This window comes from Oncorhynchus gorbuscha, linkage group LG26 (genome assembly GCF_021184085.1).
Source record: "Oncorhynchus gorbuscha isolate QuinsamMale2020 ecotype Even-year linkage group LG26, OgorEven_v1.0, whole genome shotgun sequence".
NCBI classification, from domain to species: Eukaryota; Metazoa; Chordata; class Actinopteri; order Salmoniformes; family Salmonidae; genus Oncorhynchus; species Oncorhynchus gorbuscha.
In genome coordinates this window covers 30,938,441-30,955,657 of record NC_060198.1, presented here as the reverse complement: position 1 = coordinate 30,955,657, position 17,217 = coordinate 30,938,441, and the positions used below count along the sequence as shown (strand labels likewise).

General features: G+C 41.2%; 1 protein-coding gene across 1 annotated transcript; it reads right to left on the bottom strand.

The window, feature by feature from the left end:
* Positions 1–2,600: 2,600 nt before the first annotated feature.
* ube2ia (ubiquitin-conjugating enzyme E2Ia) lies at positions 2,601–14,551 on the bottom strand. The gene is made up of 7 exons (XM_046331015.1): positions 14,410–14,551; positions 12,529–12,603; positions 11,941–12,024; positions 9,591–9,663; positions 8,099–8,208; positions 3,414–3,493; positions 2,601–3,190 (listed from the first exon to the last, which is right to left on the bottom strand). The coding sequence occupies exons 2-7, from the start codon at positions 12,592–12,594 to the stop codon at positions 3,130–3,132; spliced, it is 474 nt and encodes a 157-aa protein (XP_046186971.1). The 5' UTR covers positions 12,595–12,603; positions 14,410–14,551; the 3' UTR covers positions 2,601–3,129.
* Positions 14,552–17,217: the final 2,666 nt, after the last annotated feature.

Below are 17,217 nucleotides of genomic sequence, written 5' to 3'. Positions count from 1 at the left end.
GTCCTGACAATCACCCAAAACCTATTACTAATATAATCCAGTATCCTTACTGTGCACAATCAGCATTAAAGGTAGACTTTGGGCACGACAAACAGTCCAACTCCTCCGCACTCTCCATTTTCAAACAGAAATGGGGTGTGCTTTTAATGGTTCATTCTGTTCATGCATGCAGAGACCGATGTACAGTTGAAGTCGGAAGTTTACATACACCTTAGCCAAATACATTTAAACTCTGGTTTTCACAATTCCTGACATTTGATCCTAGTAATAATTCCATTTTAGGTCAGTTAGGATCACCACTTTATTTTAAGAATGTGAAATGTCAGAATAATAGTAGAGAATTATTTCTTTCAGCTTTTATTTCTTTCATCACATTCCAAGTGGGTCAGAAGTTTACATACACTCTATTAGTATTTGGTAGCATTGCCTTTAAATTGTTTAACTTGGGTCAAATGTTTCAGGTAGCCTTCCACAAGTTCCCCACAATCGGTAGGGTGAATTTAGTCCCACACCTCCTGACAGAGCTGGTGTAACGGAGTCAGGTCTGTAGGCCTCCTTGCTCGCACAGGCTTTTTCAGTTCTGTCCACAACGTTTATATAGGATTGAGGGCTTTGTGATGGCCACTCCAATACCTGGACTTTGTTGTCCTTAAGCCATTTTGCCACAACTTTGGAATTATGCTTGGGGTCATGTCCATTTGGAAGACCCATTTGTGACCAAGCTTTAACTTCCTGACTGATGTCTTGAGATGTTGCTTCAATATATCCACATCATTTTCCATCCTCATGATGACATCTATTTTGTGAAGTGCACCAGTCCCTCCTGCAGCAAAGCACCCCCACAACATAATGCTGCACCCCCGTGCTTCATGGTTGGGATGGTGTTTTTCGGCTTGCAAGCCTCCCCCTTTTCCTCCAAACATAATGATAGTCATTATGGCCAAACAGTTCTCTTTTTGTTTCATCGGACCAGAGGACATCTCTCCAAAAGAATATGATCTTTGTCCCCACGTGCAGTTGCAAACCGTAGTCTGGCTTTTTTTTATTGCAGTTTTGGAGCAGTGACTTCTTCCTTGCTGAGCGGGTTTTCAGGTTATGTTGATATAGGAGTTGTTTTACTGTGGATATAGATACTTTTGTACCGTTTCCTTCAGCATCTTCACAGGGTACTTTGCTGTTGTTCTGGGATTGATTTGCACTTTTCACACCAAAGTACATTCATCTCTAGGAGACAGAACACATCTTCTTCCTGAACTGTATGATGGCTGCATGGTCCCATGGTGTTTATACTTGCATACTATTGTTTGTACAGGTGAACGTGGTGCATTCAGGCGTTTGGAAATTGCTCCCAAGATTGAATCAGACTTGTGGTCTACAATTATTTTTCCTGCGGTCTTCGCTGATTTCCCCATGATGTCAAGCAAAGAGGCACTGAGTTCAGAGGAAGGCCTTGAAATACATCCACAGGTACACCTCCAATTGACTCAAATGATGTCAATTTGCCTATCCGACACTTCTAAAGCCATGCCATGATTTTCAGGAATTTTCCAAGCTGTTTAAAGGCAGTCAACCCAGTGCATGTAAACTTCTGACCCTCTGGAATTGTGATAGTGAATTATAAGTGAAATAGTCTCTGTAAACAATTGTTGGAAAAATGACTTGTGTCATGAACAAAGTAGATGTCCTAACCGACTTGCCAAAACTATATTTAAAGACATTTGTGGAGTGGTTGAAAAATTAGTTTAAATGACTCCTACCTAATAGGTTGATCACACCACTCGCAAAATAAATGTAGAAATCTGTTATTCAATTATTGCACCCACACTGCTTGCGCTCATTGATGCGCGTCTGCGTTGCCAAGGGCTTAAATAGAACTCCTTTCTATTTCCGACGCAGATCACGCTGCAAGTCCTGCCTGTCCCATCTCATTGGTTTAATGAAGCAGGTACCCACATGGGTGATTGAAAGACAAACTGTGTTGCCGGTCAGTGTAGTAATACTATGATTGTTTAGATGCCAATCACCATATAAATACAAAGATGAAAAAGCCTGAAGGAGGAGAGATGACTAGAAACGAGTCAGTTGACCATTTTGTGTGTGGGTTAATTGTCACAGTAGAGGACCTTGTGAATTTCTGGTAAAATGTTTATATCCAAGGACAAATTAGCTAGCAAGTGCAGGCTTACTAGTTAAATTGCCATAATTGTAAAATGCTTTTTGACCTGTTCCCAAATGAATGTAATTGGTTCAGAGGTCGTTTTGATATTTTAACCTGCGTGTCGTGATCGTGTTTGATGTAGGGGGACAAAATCCATTAATGCACGATGGCGCACGCGCAGCCGGTTTGGGCTCCGTGTTAAGTTTATGTAAACTGCCGACTTTAACGGGCCAATAACTCGTCGAGTATGCATTGTCATTTGGCAAATTATTTTTTTTTGGACAGAAGCAATTGATAAATGGCACTTCTGTAGCCATAGCTCTTATTCAACCATTTGTTTACATGACCGTGAAAGATTGTGATTTGATCAGGTATACCTAAAACTGTTATTTTTACCCAAAGTCAGCCTTCAAGAGTAACAAGCATTCAACTGGCAACACAATGCATTGGGAAAGATGGAACTGAGTCCATCTACATGTATTAACACTTACTTGGTACAAACATTTTATTTAAACCTAAATATTTGGACCAAAACAACTTAAGAGTCTGATGCAGATACACTAAACTACCTTTGAATGGGTTCATCGAGGCCTGTTTTTCTATATCTTTATCAGAACGTAGTCAAAATAATTCTAACATTGAATACATTAATAAAATAAAAATCAAAAGAAGTGACTCCCATTTCAGTCTTTTCTGACAAGCGTGAGCTCTTGAAAAAGAAATACCACAGTTGGAGTACGGAAAATCCTTTGTGGTTGAGGCATAGTCCACCTTCAAATCCAGGACTTCCGAGTCAAAAAAAGCAAAGGGGTGCATCAGTATGTGGGTGATGGACAGAAATGGCACACATTCAGTTTTAAAACAGTCCAGCAGGAAATAGGTGAACAATGGACATAGTTGGAGGCAGACAAAATGGGGGCAGAGACAAAATCCTCAGCAAACCAATTTCAATCTTGCGTAGTCTTGAAGCTTTATGGAGAAAACTTTTTGGCTTGTGCTCGAACCCTTTTTTCATATTCCACTCTGTTTTGGCTGAAATGAAAGATGGAGGCATGTTATGAGGAATAGGATATTTCCTGGAAATATCAAGTATCAACTAACAGCCTTTCAACAATGCTGGCAAACAGCTAGACAAACTATTGGCCAGGATGGGCACAAGCTAATGAGAAGATTGCCAGCAGCTGTGTATATCCTATTCCGACTGACATTTGACAAACCTTTCACTTAATTAAAATATCTACTGGCTCAGACCCACCAGTAAATTGTATACGCCTCAGCTTGTGCAGGATCCTGGATATTTGGTTCATTTAGGAGCTCTTGGATTCCTAACAATATCTGTGGATGAAAACAAAGTATAAAAGGCAATTTGTTTCACAACCTTCCATGGCGTCAAATCAATTTCACCTAATAAGTTACCACCATGAAGCCATGCTGCCCTCTACAGCAAAGCAGTTTACAGTGCAGTCAGAAGTCACCTGTGTACACGGGTACAGTTCTCATCCACACTGACGCAAAGATCTCATCTAACTGTAGCCACTCCATACGCATTTGGACAGTCAAATTTAAATGTTAGTCTCTATAGCCCAGCATTTTGGATTTGAGATCACTTAGACATTTATTTAAGTAGGCAAGACCGTTAAGAACAATTCTTATTTAGAATGACTGCCCACACTGGCCAAACCCAGACGGTGCTGGGACAATTGTGCACCACCCTATGGGACTCCCAATCACAGCCGGTTGTGGGTGTCTGTAGTGACTTAGACCGCTGTGCCACTCAGGAGCCCAATGAGGTGACAGTACAGAATGTCAACTTTCATTCAAGGATATTTTCCTACACCAGTTTCACTGTTTCAAAATGTATTGGTGAATTATGGTAAGTGAGGTTAGAGGCACAAAGATCTCCTGTTATTGGGAATGGTGAGAAGGTAGCATGTTTTGTTGAAGCCTCTGACTGGAATCATTCATTACTTCTTAAATCATGGCATTCTCGGGATTAATTTACACATTTTCAAAAACCTAGATAAAATTACTCCAGTCATCAAATCCCCATTCAGTTCCTATTTGTCAAAACAGAACCCCAAAACAAACTGCAAATGCATTCAACGAGTTAGTCACAAGCTTTATGTAGTCCGTGTGTGCAAGGAATATAGGCCCAAATACTAAACCTGACTGCTTTGATACACCACATATACTATTTACCAGGAGGGTGGTAAATCTATATTTTTTATTCATTGTCTATTTACCTCCACAAACCGATGCACAACGAGCTGTATAGGGTGATAAGCAATCAAGAAAATGCTCATCCAGAAGTATTGCTCCTAGTGGCTGGAGATTTTAATGCAGGGAAACTGGAATCCATGACAATTTCTACCAGCATGTCACCTGAGCAACTTGAGGCAAAAACTCAACTTTACTCTCTACATGGATAAGCATACAAAGCTCTCCCTCGACCTCCATTTGGCAAATCTGACCATATCTTTATCCTCCTGATTCCTGCTTACTAGCAAATTTTCAGGAAGTACCAGTGACATGCCCAATATAGATGTGGTTCAATAAAGCAGATGCTAGGCTACAAGACTGTTTTGCTAGCACAGACTGATAAAGTGCTGGGATTCATCCGATGGCATCGAGTATTTTACCACATCGGTCACCGGTGACCGGGATGTACATTAGGACTGGGCAACATAAAATGTATGTTTCAGCACAATGTTCCAAATGTATCTCAAGAATACATTATGAGCGTTAGACCCTGAAGACAATCTAGTCTCCTTCTCTCCTGTTCACCTTCCCACTTGCAGACAACAAACCACTCGCCCGCCAATCACAAGACAGAAAAGGTCCTCATCTCTGACAAGCAGTTTGAACTCACATTTGCATTTTGTCCCAAAAAACACATTAAAATAATGTGGTCCCCGAAAAACATCGAAATCATTTTACTGTAATAGAGAACTTATCCTTTGTAACCATACCCTTGTGTCTCAACTCCCAAAATGTAGAACAGAGCAGGAGTATCAACAAATAGGATTGTGGAAAATTAAATAATCAGTTTGTCGCATGCAGCATCACATACCGCTAGCAGCACTTTAGCCAGACTTGTGCTAGTGGTCTTGTCTTCTATAAATGTGCAATGAACATTAAAAATACATCTATATAAGGAATTGGCATCCCATTCTGAGAAATAAGCATCTTGTACAGGTAGGCCACTTGATTTCAACATCTAAACAGGCTGTTCAAACAGTTGGTGACAGGTGTATACATAAAAATTAAACTGTTCTGCCTGGTTAGCAACCAAATAGTTACAAGTTGGCTTGACTTTAAATAAAGATCAGCTGGCTACTCACTAGCACGTCGGCTTGAGACCAGTGTTCCATTTTCTATACTGCCTGCTACCAGAAGTTTGTCATCAGTGGATGTGCATTGTTCTAGTTAAATTTGTAACAAAGGGCATTTTCAATAGAGTTGAAACCCAGACCAGGTTAAATGGGTAGGTAGCATAAAAGTAACCACATGTAACCTATGGATTTGTATTAGAATATGCATCCAAATTCCCTCACTTCTGTATTGTTATTACATAAAACTGATCAGAATTCTAAATGCATTACAAAGCCACAATTGATTACACTCATGACTACTGGTTTCAATTACATTTTCTGCCAACTAACAAGCAAACACTTTGAATGTATTGCTACAAATGAGCTTGCAAGTTTGCAAGCCGACTAGACCGCTATTGTTATCACCAACAGCCTGCTAACACATTAGCACTACGCAAGTCAGGACGACCAGCTGATTGTCCTCGCAGTGGCAGACCACATGTAACACCTGCACAGGATTGGAACATCACACCTGTGGGACATTTACAGGATGGCAACAACTGCCAGAGTTAGACCAGGAATGCACAATCCTTCCATCAGTGCTCAGACTGTCTGCAATAGGCTGAGAGAGGATAGACTAAGGGCTTGTAGGCCTGTTGTAAGGCAGGTCCTCACCAGACATCACCTGCAACAACGTCACCTATGGGCACATACCCACCGTCGCTGGACCAGAGAGGACTGGCAAAAATTGGTCTTCACTGAAGAGTCACGGTTTTGCCTCACCAGGGGTGACGGGATTCGCGTTTATCGTCAAAGGAATGAGCGTTACACCGAGGCCTGTACTCTGGCGCGAGATCGATTTGGAGGTGGAGGGTCCGTCATGGTCTGGGGCGGTGTCACAGCACCAGTGCCCACCAAGCGCATCACTTAACCGATCTCCCTGGGGCTCTGCAACTGGATCCTGGACTCCCTTACAGGCCACCCCTAAGTGGTGAGGGTAGGAAACAGTCACGCTGACCTTCAAAACAGGGGCCCCTCAGCGCACAACTATAATCCATCATTAGGTTTGCTGACAAATGGCAAATTGTTGTCTGTGATCAGGCTGAAAGGAGTTCAGAGACCTGGCAGTGTGGTGCCAGGACAACAACCTCCCCCTTAACAAGACAAAGGAGCTTAATCGTGGACTACAGGAAATGAGGGCCTAGCACTCCCCCATTCACGTCGACGGGTCTGTAGTGGAGCGGGTTGAGAGCCTCAAGTTCCTGGTCATCTTACAGCCGTAATCTAAAATCCATCAAATAGTCCCCCCCAAAATACCGTTTAATGACAAAGCAAAAACAGGTTTAGAAATTTTGCAAATGTATTTTAAGCTATGAAACTGTTGAAGCACCTTTGGCAGTGATTACAGCCTTGAGTCTTCTTGGGTATGACGCTTGGCATACTTGTATTTGGGGAGTTTCTCTCATTCTTCTCTGCAGATCCTCATGCTCTGTCAGAATGGATGGGGAGTGTCGCTGCACAGCCATTTTCACATCTTTCCAGAGATGTTCGATCGGGTTCAAATCCAGACTCTGGCTGGGCCACTCAAACATTCAGAGACTTGTCCCGAAGCCACCCACAATGCTTCACTGTAGGGATGGTGGCAGGTTTCATCAGATCAGATAATCTTATTTCTCATGGTCTGAGTCTTTTTAGATGCCTTTTGGCAAACTCCAAGCGGGCACTTCCCTGACAAAGACCCTTCTCCCCCGATTGCGCAGTTTGGCCAAGTCTAAGAAAAGTCTTAATGGTTCCAAAAACCTTTACCATTTAAGAATGGAGGCCACTGTTCTTGGGAACCTTCAATGCGACACATTTTTTGGTACCCTTCCCTAGAACTGTGCCAGAATCTTGTCTCAGCGCTCTAAGGTAAATTCCTACGACCTCATGGATTGGTTTTTGCCCTGACATGCACTGTCAACCATGGGACCTTAGACAGTTGTGCCTTTCCAAATGATGTTCAATCAATTTAATTTATTACAAGTGGACTCCATGTTGTGGAAACAGCTCAAAGAAACAGGATGCACCGGAGACCAACTTCAAGTCTCATAGCAAAGGGTCTGAATATTTAAGTAAATAAGGTCGTTTTTGTACAAATTTGCAAACATTTCTAAAAACCTGTTGTGTTTCGTCATTATGTGGTATTGTGTTTAAATTACTGATTTTTAGAAATCCATTTTAGAATAAGGCTGTAACGGCAATTACCTCGTACCCTTGCACATCGGCTCTACTGGTACCCAATGTATATAGCCAAGTTAACGTTACTCACTGTGCATTTATTAATACTTCTCAAATTTCTGCATCTTTCCATTTTTGGAAAAGGGGGGGGGACTAGATAGAGTGCTTTCATTTCTAAATGTTTAAAACAGATCTGTATGAAAATACTCAAATAAAAATGTGACATTCTGTACCGTCGCATCATATGAAACATTTGATCCAAATCCAAAATACTGGAGTATACAGGCAAATTTTTAATATTAGCTTCACTGTCCAAATACATACAGAGGGGAATGTATATTAATATTACTCTAGGGTTATAGGCAAAGAAAAAGCTAAAACCAGAGAAGGGGTCTTGGATGAAAGCTCTTACTTGTTTGATAGTGATGGCTGGCCTCCAGTCTTTGTCCTCCTCTAAAATTGATAGACAGACTGTACCAGAGGGATATACATTTGGATGGAACAAAGGGGGCTCAAATTTGCCTGTGGAGAAAATATAATTATTCGCACAATAGAGAGAAAATTCCAGATGGCACTTATTTGCAGTTCATTGAACACTGATTATCAATAGATCTCCCTCTATCCACACAGAGGTTGGAATAATACCGAACATTATGATAATGCCCTTTTAGTATAAGAGCGGTTTGAAAAGAGACTGAAATTTCAGCCTGTTTTAGTGGGATGTAGTTTCAGCCTGCCTGTTAAAATGTGTTAATAGACCAATAAGGATAGTTCAAACAGCTGGTTCTGTTTTCCCCCTACCCACTCACACCACCAGTCCCAGCAAAATTCTCTTGAGAAATTGCTCTTCATAGAAGCTATTTTTGTTTGTTTTCAATTAAAATGGCCAACAAGGCAGGAGTAAACATGTCATCACCCACTAGTGCAGCACCCCCTTGGGGCAATCACTAATTTTGTAAACGACAGGTCCATTTATTAAGACGCATCACTCCAAGTTGTGTCAAATGGGTCCCGTGGTGTCAGATATGGCGTGGGCCCGTGGTGTCAGATATTGCGTGGGTTAGCTAGACTCATTTCCCTGAGCATGTATGCCAAATTTCATCACTGAGTCAGACAACAATAAAAACATGTGCGTGTTATACAGCCACCATGTGGTCAATATGAATGCGCTTGCATATGTTAAGTATTGAGTGTTGGCAACATGCTTACCAAATTTGTTACACTATGAACATGCTTGACTTGACCGACATATGTGCCAGACCACATCCATGTAAACATTGGTCATTTTTATTTTATTTAACTAGTCAAGTCGGTTAAGATTTTTTTTTACGATGACCGCCTACCCCAGCCAACGCTGTGCCAATTGTGCAGCGCCCTATGGGACTCCAATCCCGGCCAGATGTGATACAGCCTGGATTCAAACCAGGGACTGTTTGTGACGACTCTTGCACTGAGATGCAGTGCCTTAGATCGATGAGTCACTCAGGAACCATCAATAGTGGCCATGTTTTATGCACTAGTATGATAAATATTGCGTTGAGACCTTTGGCCATAGATGCCATATCAAGTTTCATGTAGCTCAGTCATTCGGTGCCATAAGAGTACACCTTAGGTGTATCACAAATGTCTCAATGGCAGACCTTATGGGTCCCAGAGGCAAATTAGTTCCTTATGAGGGACCCATGTGGCAAATTCCATGACTTTGTCAAACGGGGTGAGGAGCATGACCTTTGAAAGTTAGAATTTTCTTGTTACAGGGCCACCATCTTGCTAATCAGTGTAATATTGTAAATGCTGGATCTCAACAGCAAGATGCATCATTCACCCACAGTAAGGTACTTAACTGTTACCCAGAACTTATACAGATAACAGGTTCATTGGACTTTTAATAGGAGAAAACATACACTTGGGAGGTGAAGAAGGATAGTCATCCTTGAAGAGCATTCGGAGTTTAAACAAGCCCCCCTCCCATGGGGTCTGTGGAGAGAAATATAGCAATTTGGTCACTCCTTCAGTAAATGGAGTTATTCATAGTGAAGCAACGAGAATGTCGCACAACTGTGGTAATCAATTAACATTGGTCATCCAGCAGCTATACAGATGTTAGTACCAGCACCTCAGTGTATTTAATATTTCCTACAACCAATTAATACCCTGCTTAGTTGTATTAAAACTAAATCTGCTGTCCATACAGTGCCAACTTATTAGGCTGCAAAGGAGTGATTGCTTCCTCCAGTCTGAACATAGTGATACCTACTAGAGGTCGACCGATTAATCGGAATGGGCGATAAATTAGGGCCGATTAAGTTTTCAAAAATACCGTTTTCCGATTGTTATGGACACCGATTTGGCCGTTTTTTTCCCCTTTTACACCTTTATTTAACTAGGCAAGTCAGTGAAGAACACATGATAATTTCCAATGACTGCCTAGGAATGGTGGGTTAACTACCTTGTTCATTGGCAGAACGACAGCTTTTTACCTTGTCAGCTCGGGGATTCAATCTTGCAACATCTCAGTTAACTAGTCCAACGCTCTAACCACCTGATTACATCGCACTCCACAAGGAGCCTGCCTGTTACACGAATGCAGTAAGCCAAGGTAAGTTGCTAGCTAGCATTAAACTTCTTATAAAAAACAATCATAATCACTAGTTAACTACACATGGTTAATGATATTACTAGTTTATCTAGAGTGTCCTGCGTTGCATATAATCGATGCAGTGTGTATTCGTGAGAAAGACTGTCGTTGCTCCAATGTGTACCTAACCATAAACATCAATGCCTTTCTAAAAGTCAATACACAGAAGTATATATTTTGAAACCTGCATATTTAGCTAAAATAAATCCAGGTTAGCAGGCAATATTAACCAGGTGAAATTGTGCACGCAGAGTCAGTGTATATGCAACAGTTTGGGCCGCCTAATTTGCTTTCGAGACAGTTTCCGGATTCGACCAAATTAATGACCTAAGGCTCGTATTTCCGTGTGTTATTATGATATAACTAGGTCTATGATTTGATAGAGCAGTCTGACTGAGCGATGGTAGGCTCTGATCAGGCCCTACACCCAAATAAGGGCACTGCGTTCATCCACCTCTGGCCTGCTCGCCTCCCTACCACTGAGGAAGTACAGTTCCCGCTCAGCCCAGTCAAAACTGTTCGCTGCTCTGGCTCCCCAATGGTGGAACAAACTCCCTCACGACGCCAGGACAGCGGAGTCAATCACCACCTTCCGGAGACACCTGAAACCCCACCTCTTTAAGGAATACCTAGGATAAAGTAATCCTTCTCACCCCCCCCCCCCTTAAAATATTTAGATGCACTATTGTAAAGTGGCTGTTCCACTGGATGTCATAAGGTGAATGCACCAATTTGTAAGTCGCTCTGGATAAGAGCGTCTGCTAAATGACTTAAATGTAAATGTAAAAATGTAGGCAGCAGCAGGCTTGTAAGCATTCATTCAAACAGCACTTCTGTGCGTTTTGCCAGCAGCTCTTAGCATTAGCTTCAAGCATTGCGCTGTTTATGACTTCAAGCCTATCAACTCCGGAGATTAGGCTGGTGTAACCGATGTGAAATGCTAGCTAGTTAGCGGAGTGCGCGCTAATAGCGTTTCAAACGTCACTCGCTCTGAGACTTGGGAGTGGTTGTTCTCCTTGCTCTGCATGGGTAACGCTGCGTCTAGGGTGGCTGTTAATGTGTTCCTGGTTCGAGCCCAGGTAGGAGCGAGGAGAGGGACGGAAGCTATACTGTTACACTGGCAATAATAAAGTGCCTATAAGAACATCCAATAGTCAAAGGTTAATGAAATACAAATAGTATTGAGGGAAATAGTCCTATAATTCCTATAATAACTACAACCTAAAACTTCTTGCCTGGAAATATTGAAGAATCATGTTAAAAGGAACCACCAGCTTTCATATGTTCTCATGTTCTGAGCAAGGAACTTAAACGTTAAGTTTTTTACATGGCACATTGCACTTTTACTTTCTTCTCCAACACTTTGTTTTTGCATTATTTAAACCATTATTTGAGGCTAAATTGATTTTATTGATGTATTATATTAAGTTAAAATAAGTGTCCATTCAGTATTGTTGTAATTGTCATTACAAATAAAAAATAAAATAATTCGGCATCGGCCTTTTTTGGTCCTTCAATAATCGGTATCGGCGTTGAAAAATCATAATCGGTCGACCTCTAGTACCTACAAAATATATACAGAGAATGTTCTGCTCTCACTCATGAGAGACTCTTACCCCCTTCTTTCCAGGGATGGCACACTCCCAATTCATCAAGTTCATTGTTCCATCTGGGTTTTTTGTTGGCACAGCAACAAACCCCTAGGGAGAGGGAAGAGATATTGTTCAACATTGTTAAATGTCTAACTCCATGAAATTGCCAACTACAGCCCTGCCCAGAATCAATCCTGAGCCCCCGACCCTCTATGGCTGCGTAACTCAATGTGTTTAGTTGGCAGCGCTGCCCTGTTAACGGCTCAGTCACCTGTAATGTAGGCTATTTTATTAGTTCCAACAGTCATCAGTTATGCAGTACCTGTTCAGATGTAGGCCTATGCCTGTGTTTGTATTGTCCCCCTGTGAGAGTAATGCTGGTGAAAAATCCAATTTCCCACTTGGGATCAATAAAGTTAATTCAACCAGGCCAGGGCAGTACAGCTGTGCTTGGCATAGTGTAAAATGTTATGTGGAATAGACCATCCAGAAACATATTTCCACAAGCAGGTCTTCCAAAATGACACATGCCCTTAAAGAACCAGCTAGGCTTATACGAAAAAGGCACTGCTGACATGAAAATGGCTTCCACCCAAGTCCCTTGATACTCACAAAAGGATGGTCTTTCCTCCAGGCCTTCCTTTCTTGTGCAAGACGACTTAAGGCTATACCAGACATGAGGACTCCCTAAATCAAAAACAGGAGATCAACAGTGGTGTACAGCTCTATTGAAATAAACAATGCAGATGTGATGCACAAGTTCAGCATCAGATCAGTTCAGGTGGTTTTCATTTCTCTGGCATTTGATCAATTCATGTTACTAGTCACTGGATAACAGCACAGCCAAATGTGGTGCTCAGAAAGTTCAATGCTGCAACCACTTCAACTAGATCACATCCACAGGTTCCAAGGGGCACAACCAAACACCTAGCCTAAATGTCTTCAATATGAACTCAGTCTCATGTTGTTTTCAACATTGTTTGCTTTGTGTGTGTGTGTAGTAAAAGGTACAACTGACTTACATTCAGGTAGGCTCTAAGTTCACCTACACTCTTAGGAAAGGTGCAATCTGGTTCATCAAATGTCCCCATAGGAAAACCCTATGCAGAAACCATTTTGGATCCAGGAATAGCCTGGAACCCCAAAGGGTTCCCCTATGGGGAGCCGAAGAAACCTTTTGGAGCCCTTTTTCTCTTAGTGTAGTGTAAGCATTTACTGCATAAAACAAACTAAAGACCAAAACAAACTGAATAATCTGGACAAAATATTTTACTTTACATTATCTGGGGAGCCTAGTTATTGTAGGTAGCTGGGGGCCCTGGTGTAGAAAAACTATAGCAAATATTTTAACTAAACCAAGATGGACCACACTGTCAATTCCAATGGGAACAGATGAGTGATAGTGGGCAGAGCCAAGCTAGCGAGATCCTATTGGCCAGTTCTAGCATAAATCTGAATACTTCCGTTAGGGAACGCCTATTCAAATGCGTGTGCGCACTAACTCAATTCGACATTGCATTCCTAAACACTGCGATTTTATCAACTTTGGCAAAGGCTAAAGTCTACTGATCTAAGTCCACTCTGTTCAAAACAGACTAGTTTTGGGAAAAGACTTGAGAACAAATGTTTCATCGATGAGAAAATGCAGAATATAGTTCAACATCGATTTCGTTCCATCTTCTCCCACTGCGCGCCAGTGGGCTTCCTCTCACTACCATATTTGGTAGAGAGCTTAAACGCCAAGCGACGCTTCATATTTACAAATCCAGTGTAATATCTGTCTCGTTGTTCCATCTGTGGCTATAGTATTGAAGCTTCATAGAAGACTAACGCGACACTTTTTTAATGTGCCACTATCAATATGCTGACTAGATTGCGAGACCTAAAATATAATGACAGGAGAAACTTTGGCCTCGAGGTTTAGGAATTCAATTCCCACAAACGAGATCTGTAGGATGTTTAGGTTATCACTCAGCGGAATGGTACAAAGAAAGGAACAGGTAACGCTGGTTGCAAATGTAGCAAACTAGCATGTTCGCTATAGCAGCTTTTGTTGACACACATGCCCCATAAAGTATGTATTGATTGGATAACTTGTACAGCAGTAGTTACAATTGCAGTCTTTGTTGTCCAACGCGAATATACAACTCTGCGCAATGCTGGCACAAAAAGCCGCTAAACAAGTGTGCAACAGAGTGCGCAGTAGTCACATTTCGAGGCTAGGTTAGCTACATGGAAGTCCAGTTTAGGATGCATTACCAATTTAAATACACACATCCAGCCGAAATAAAACATGTGACGTTTAAGATTGACGTAAATACAGGTGTTTCAGTCTTCCGTCTGAATAGCGTAGTTAGCTAGCCAACTACTTTAGCCTAGCTAATAGTAGCAAGCATTCTGGCGTTAGCTTCATAAACCCCAAACCAAAAAAAACCTAACTTACACCGACTACGGATAAAAAAAAAACATTCTCAGTAGGCGACAAAGACTTACCTTCAGTGTGATAAAAATCACTATATATTTTTTAAAAGAACACTCGGGTAGCCCAATATTAAAAAATCTAACTCGAGACAAATCTAGCTAGGCTAGTGAAGTTTCCCTCCTGAAAAAAAAAAGTGAAATTTAGCCTAGGCTAAATAGGACCTGATTACTTGCTAGTGCCTGAAAACAATTAGCGCCAATGACCTAATATGACAATTAGTTATCTACAAGGTGTTGCTTATTAAGAGTGGTTGTAATCAAATTTGCTACCATCCCAAATTATTATGAGTCAGCTATTTAACAAGACAAAAACATGAAACATTGAATATTCTGTGAACTATGTGGTGACACAACTAATACGATGAATGTATTATATTTAGCAGAAAATGCAAGGTACGTTCCATCATGTTGGTACAAATGATATGATAATTTAGAGATTTTAATCATGACTTTCAGGCAAAACATTGGACAGCTATGCATTTAAAGAGACAGTACACCCAAAGTTAGGGACTGAGTGTATCCAAAAGATTTCGACCCTCCATTATGCTTGTTTACACTGAGCTGCACTGCGGTCGGAACGCCGTCATAGTTCATTTAAGACACTGCAGAGTTGGCGCAAGATATTGGTCAGAAAACATACCTTAATACAGGGATGGGATATGTTACTGTATTCCAAGATTTGACCTTCATCCAAACTGATTCAACCAGACGATTAAAATACTGTTGATTTTTGGCCTCCCGGGTGGAGCAGTGGTTAAGGTACTGCAGCGCCAGCTCTGCATCCAGAGACTCTGGGTTCGCGCCCAGGCTCTGTCGTAACCGGCCGCGACCCGGAGGTCCATGGGGCGACACACAATTGGCCTCTGGGTTAGGGAGGTGTTGGATATCCTTGTCTCATCATCACGTTTCCTCTTGACACATTTGGGTTGGATGCGTGCTGTGTTAAGAAGCAGGACTTTCAACCTTTGTTTCTCCTGAGCCCGTATGGGAGTTATAGCGATGAGAGCTATTAAACAATTGGATACCACGAAACTGGGGTAAAATGTAAAAAAATATATACTGTTGGTTTTCTGTAAAAAAAAAAAGCTGACCTTTTTCAACCTCATGCAAACTAGAAGTAGTTGAACTCCCAACACGATGCAGAAAATAAGGTCTGAGGTGAACATTGGCTTAGATCTGATACATTTGGTTCTATACGATAATAGCAGTCCGTTAACATTACTTTTATGAATTATGAAGCCTTTGTGCTTTAAAAAAACATATTCTTAAACATTTACAAAATGTGACATTAGTTTATGAAGATTATCTCATAGAACAAAATATATAAGATCGCCTAAGCCTGTGTTTACCACATACCTTATTTTTGCCGTTCATCCAAAACCCCCACAAAAACGCCATTTATATTCCTTATAGGCTTTGTCCAACGGACCACGGCAGATTTCATGCCTACAAAAAGACACCATTATTTTAACCATAGCTTTCCATCCCCAGTGCAGCTCACTGTAAAAAAAGTGTAATAGTAGGGTTGGAATCTTCTGGCTAGGACTGTGCAAAATCTTAGTTTATGACAATATTTTGGGGAATCACTCGAGAGTATTTTCCTACTTAAATATTGCATTCTGTGTGGAAATAGATAGTGATGCATTAATACGCGTTGTAGTAGCTGCTAAACATTATGATGACAATAATCACACCACTTAGTTTCTAACACATACAGATGATCCCTTCACAAACGAGGTTTGTTCACAAAACCTGGGTAGTGTTTAGGAGGGTGCAACCAGAACGGAACTAGAACATATTTGATGCATCGGAGGCTACTGAAACTTTAGTGTTAGATTGATTGACCAAAGTTCCTCGATGTGTTTCTACCTGAACGTTCAACAATGTTGTGCCATAAAGTTTCTAAACCCATAGGCGCAACGTCGCGAGACTTCCGGGAAGGAATACAAAACAGACGAGGCCGGAGTTTGAGAAGTCAATGAGAAAAATTAAACATTCTTCCTTAGTTGTGCCTTAAGATTTCGAGAAAATGTACAACCTAGATTCGAGCCAATGTCTTAAGTAGTGGAACATGTTTTTACTCCAACCTCATGAAGGTGACAAACTGACAAGTTCATTTACACAAAAAACAAGTTGATATTGAAGGAGTGCCTTTGACAGCATATATGCACAGTCTGGACCATTAGACCCGATGACATTGCCTACAAGTGTGAGAGGATTTCTATAGAGTACCACCCGAGTGGCATAAGGCACTGCATCTGTGCTAGAGGTGTCACTACAGACCCTGATTCGATTCCAGGCTTAATCATAACTGGCCGTGATTGGGAGTCCCATAAGGTGGCGCACAATTGGCCAAGCGTCGTCCGAGTTAGGCCGTCATTGTAAATAAGAATTTGTTCTTAACTGACTTGCCTGGTTAAATAAATAAAAATAAAACACAGTATGAGTAATACCCATAAAGCCTAGTGGTCAAACAGGGAAATGGTTACAATTGTTTTTCCACGATTCATTTATCCCATAGGGGATTTTAGAAACACTTAAACTAAGGGCTGTGTTTCATGTAGGCTTACTCTGGCATGCCATTTTGATAACAGTGTAAATCTCTCTAGGACAAGGTTACTTTTATCAATATATTAATCCCCCAAAATGAAACGGTAACTAATGTGGATGTCATAAAGAACTGAAAATGCCATGACGAAACTGCCGAATCGAAGCAAAGGTAAAAATCTCTGGATTAACTATCTAATGTTAGCTAAATCTAGTAATGATTAAATTGGTAACATTTCTTTAAACTGACAATTATGTAAACGGTCTTGTGCA

What these genes read in the sequence shown, in the direction of transcription:
- ube2ia (XM_046331015.1), bottom strand. Translation starts at nt 12,594, where the DNA reads ATGTCTGGTATAGCCTTAAGTCGTCTTGCACAAGAAAGGAAGGCCTGG. An exon ending in GGAGGAAAGACCATCCTTTT is followed by an intron (nt 12,025 to 12,528) that starts GTGAGTATCAAG and finishes CCCTCTCCCTAG; the next exon opens with GGGTTTGTTGCTGTGCCAAC. An exon ending in CCATCCCTGGAAAGAAGGGG is followed by an intron (nt 9,664 to 11,940) that starts GTAAGAGTCTCT and finishes TTCTCTCCACAG; the next exon opens with ACCCCATGGGAGGGGGGCTT.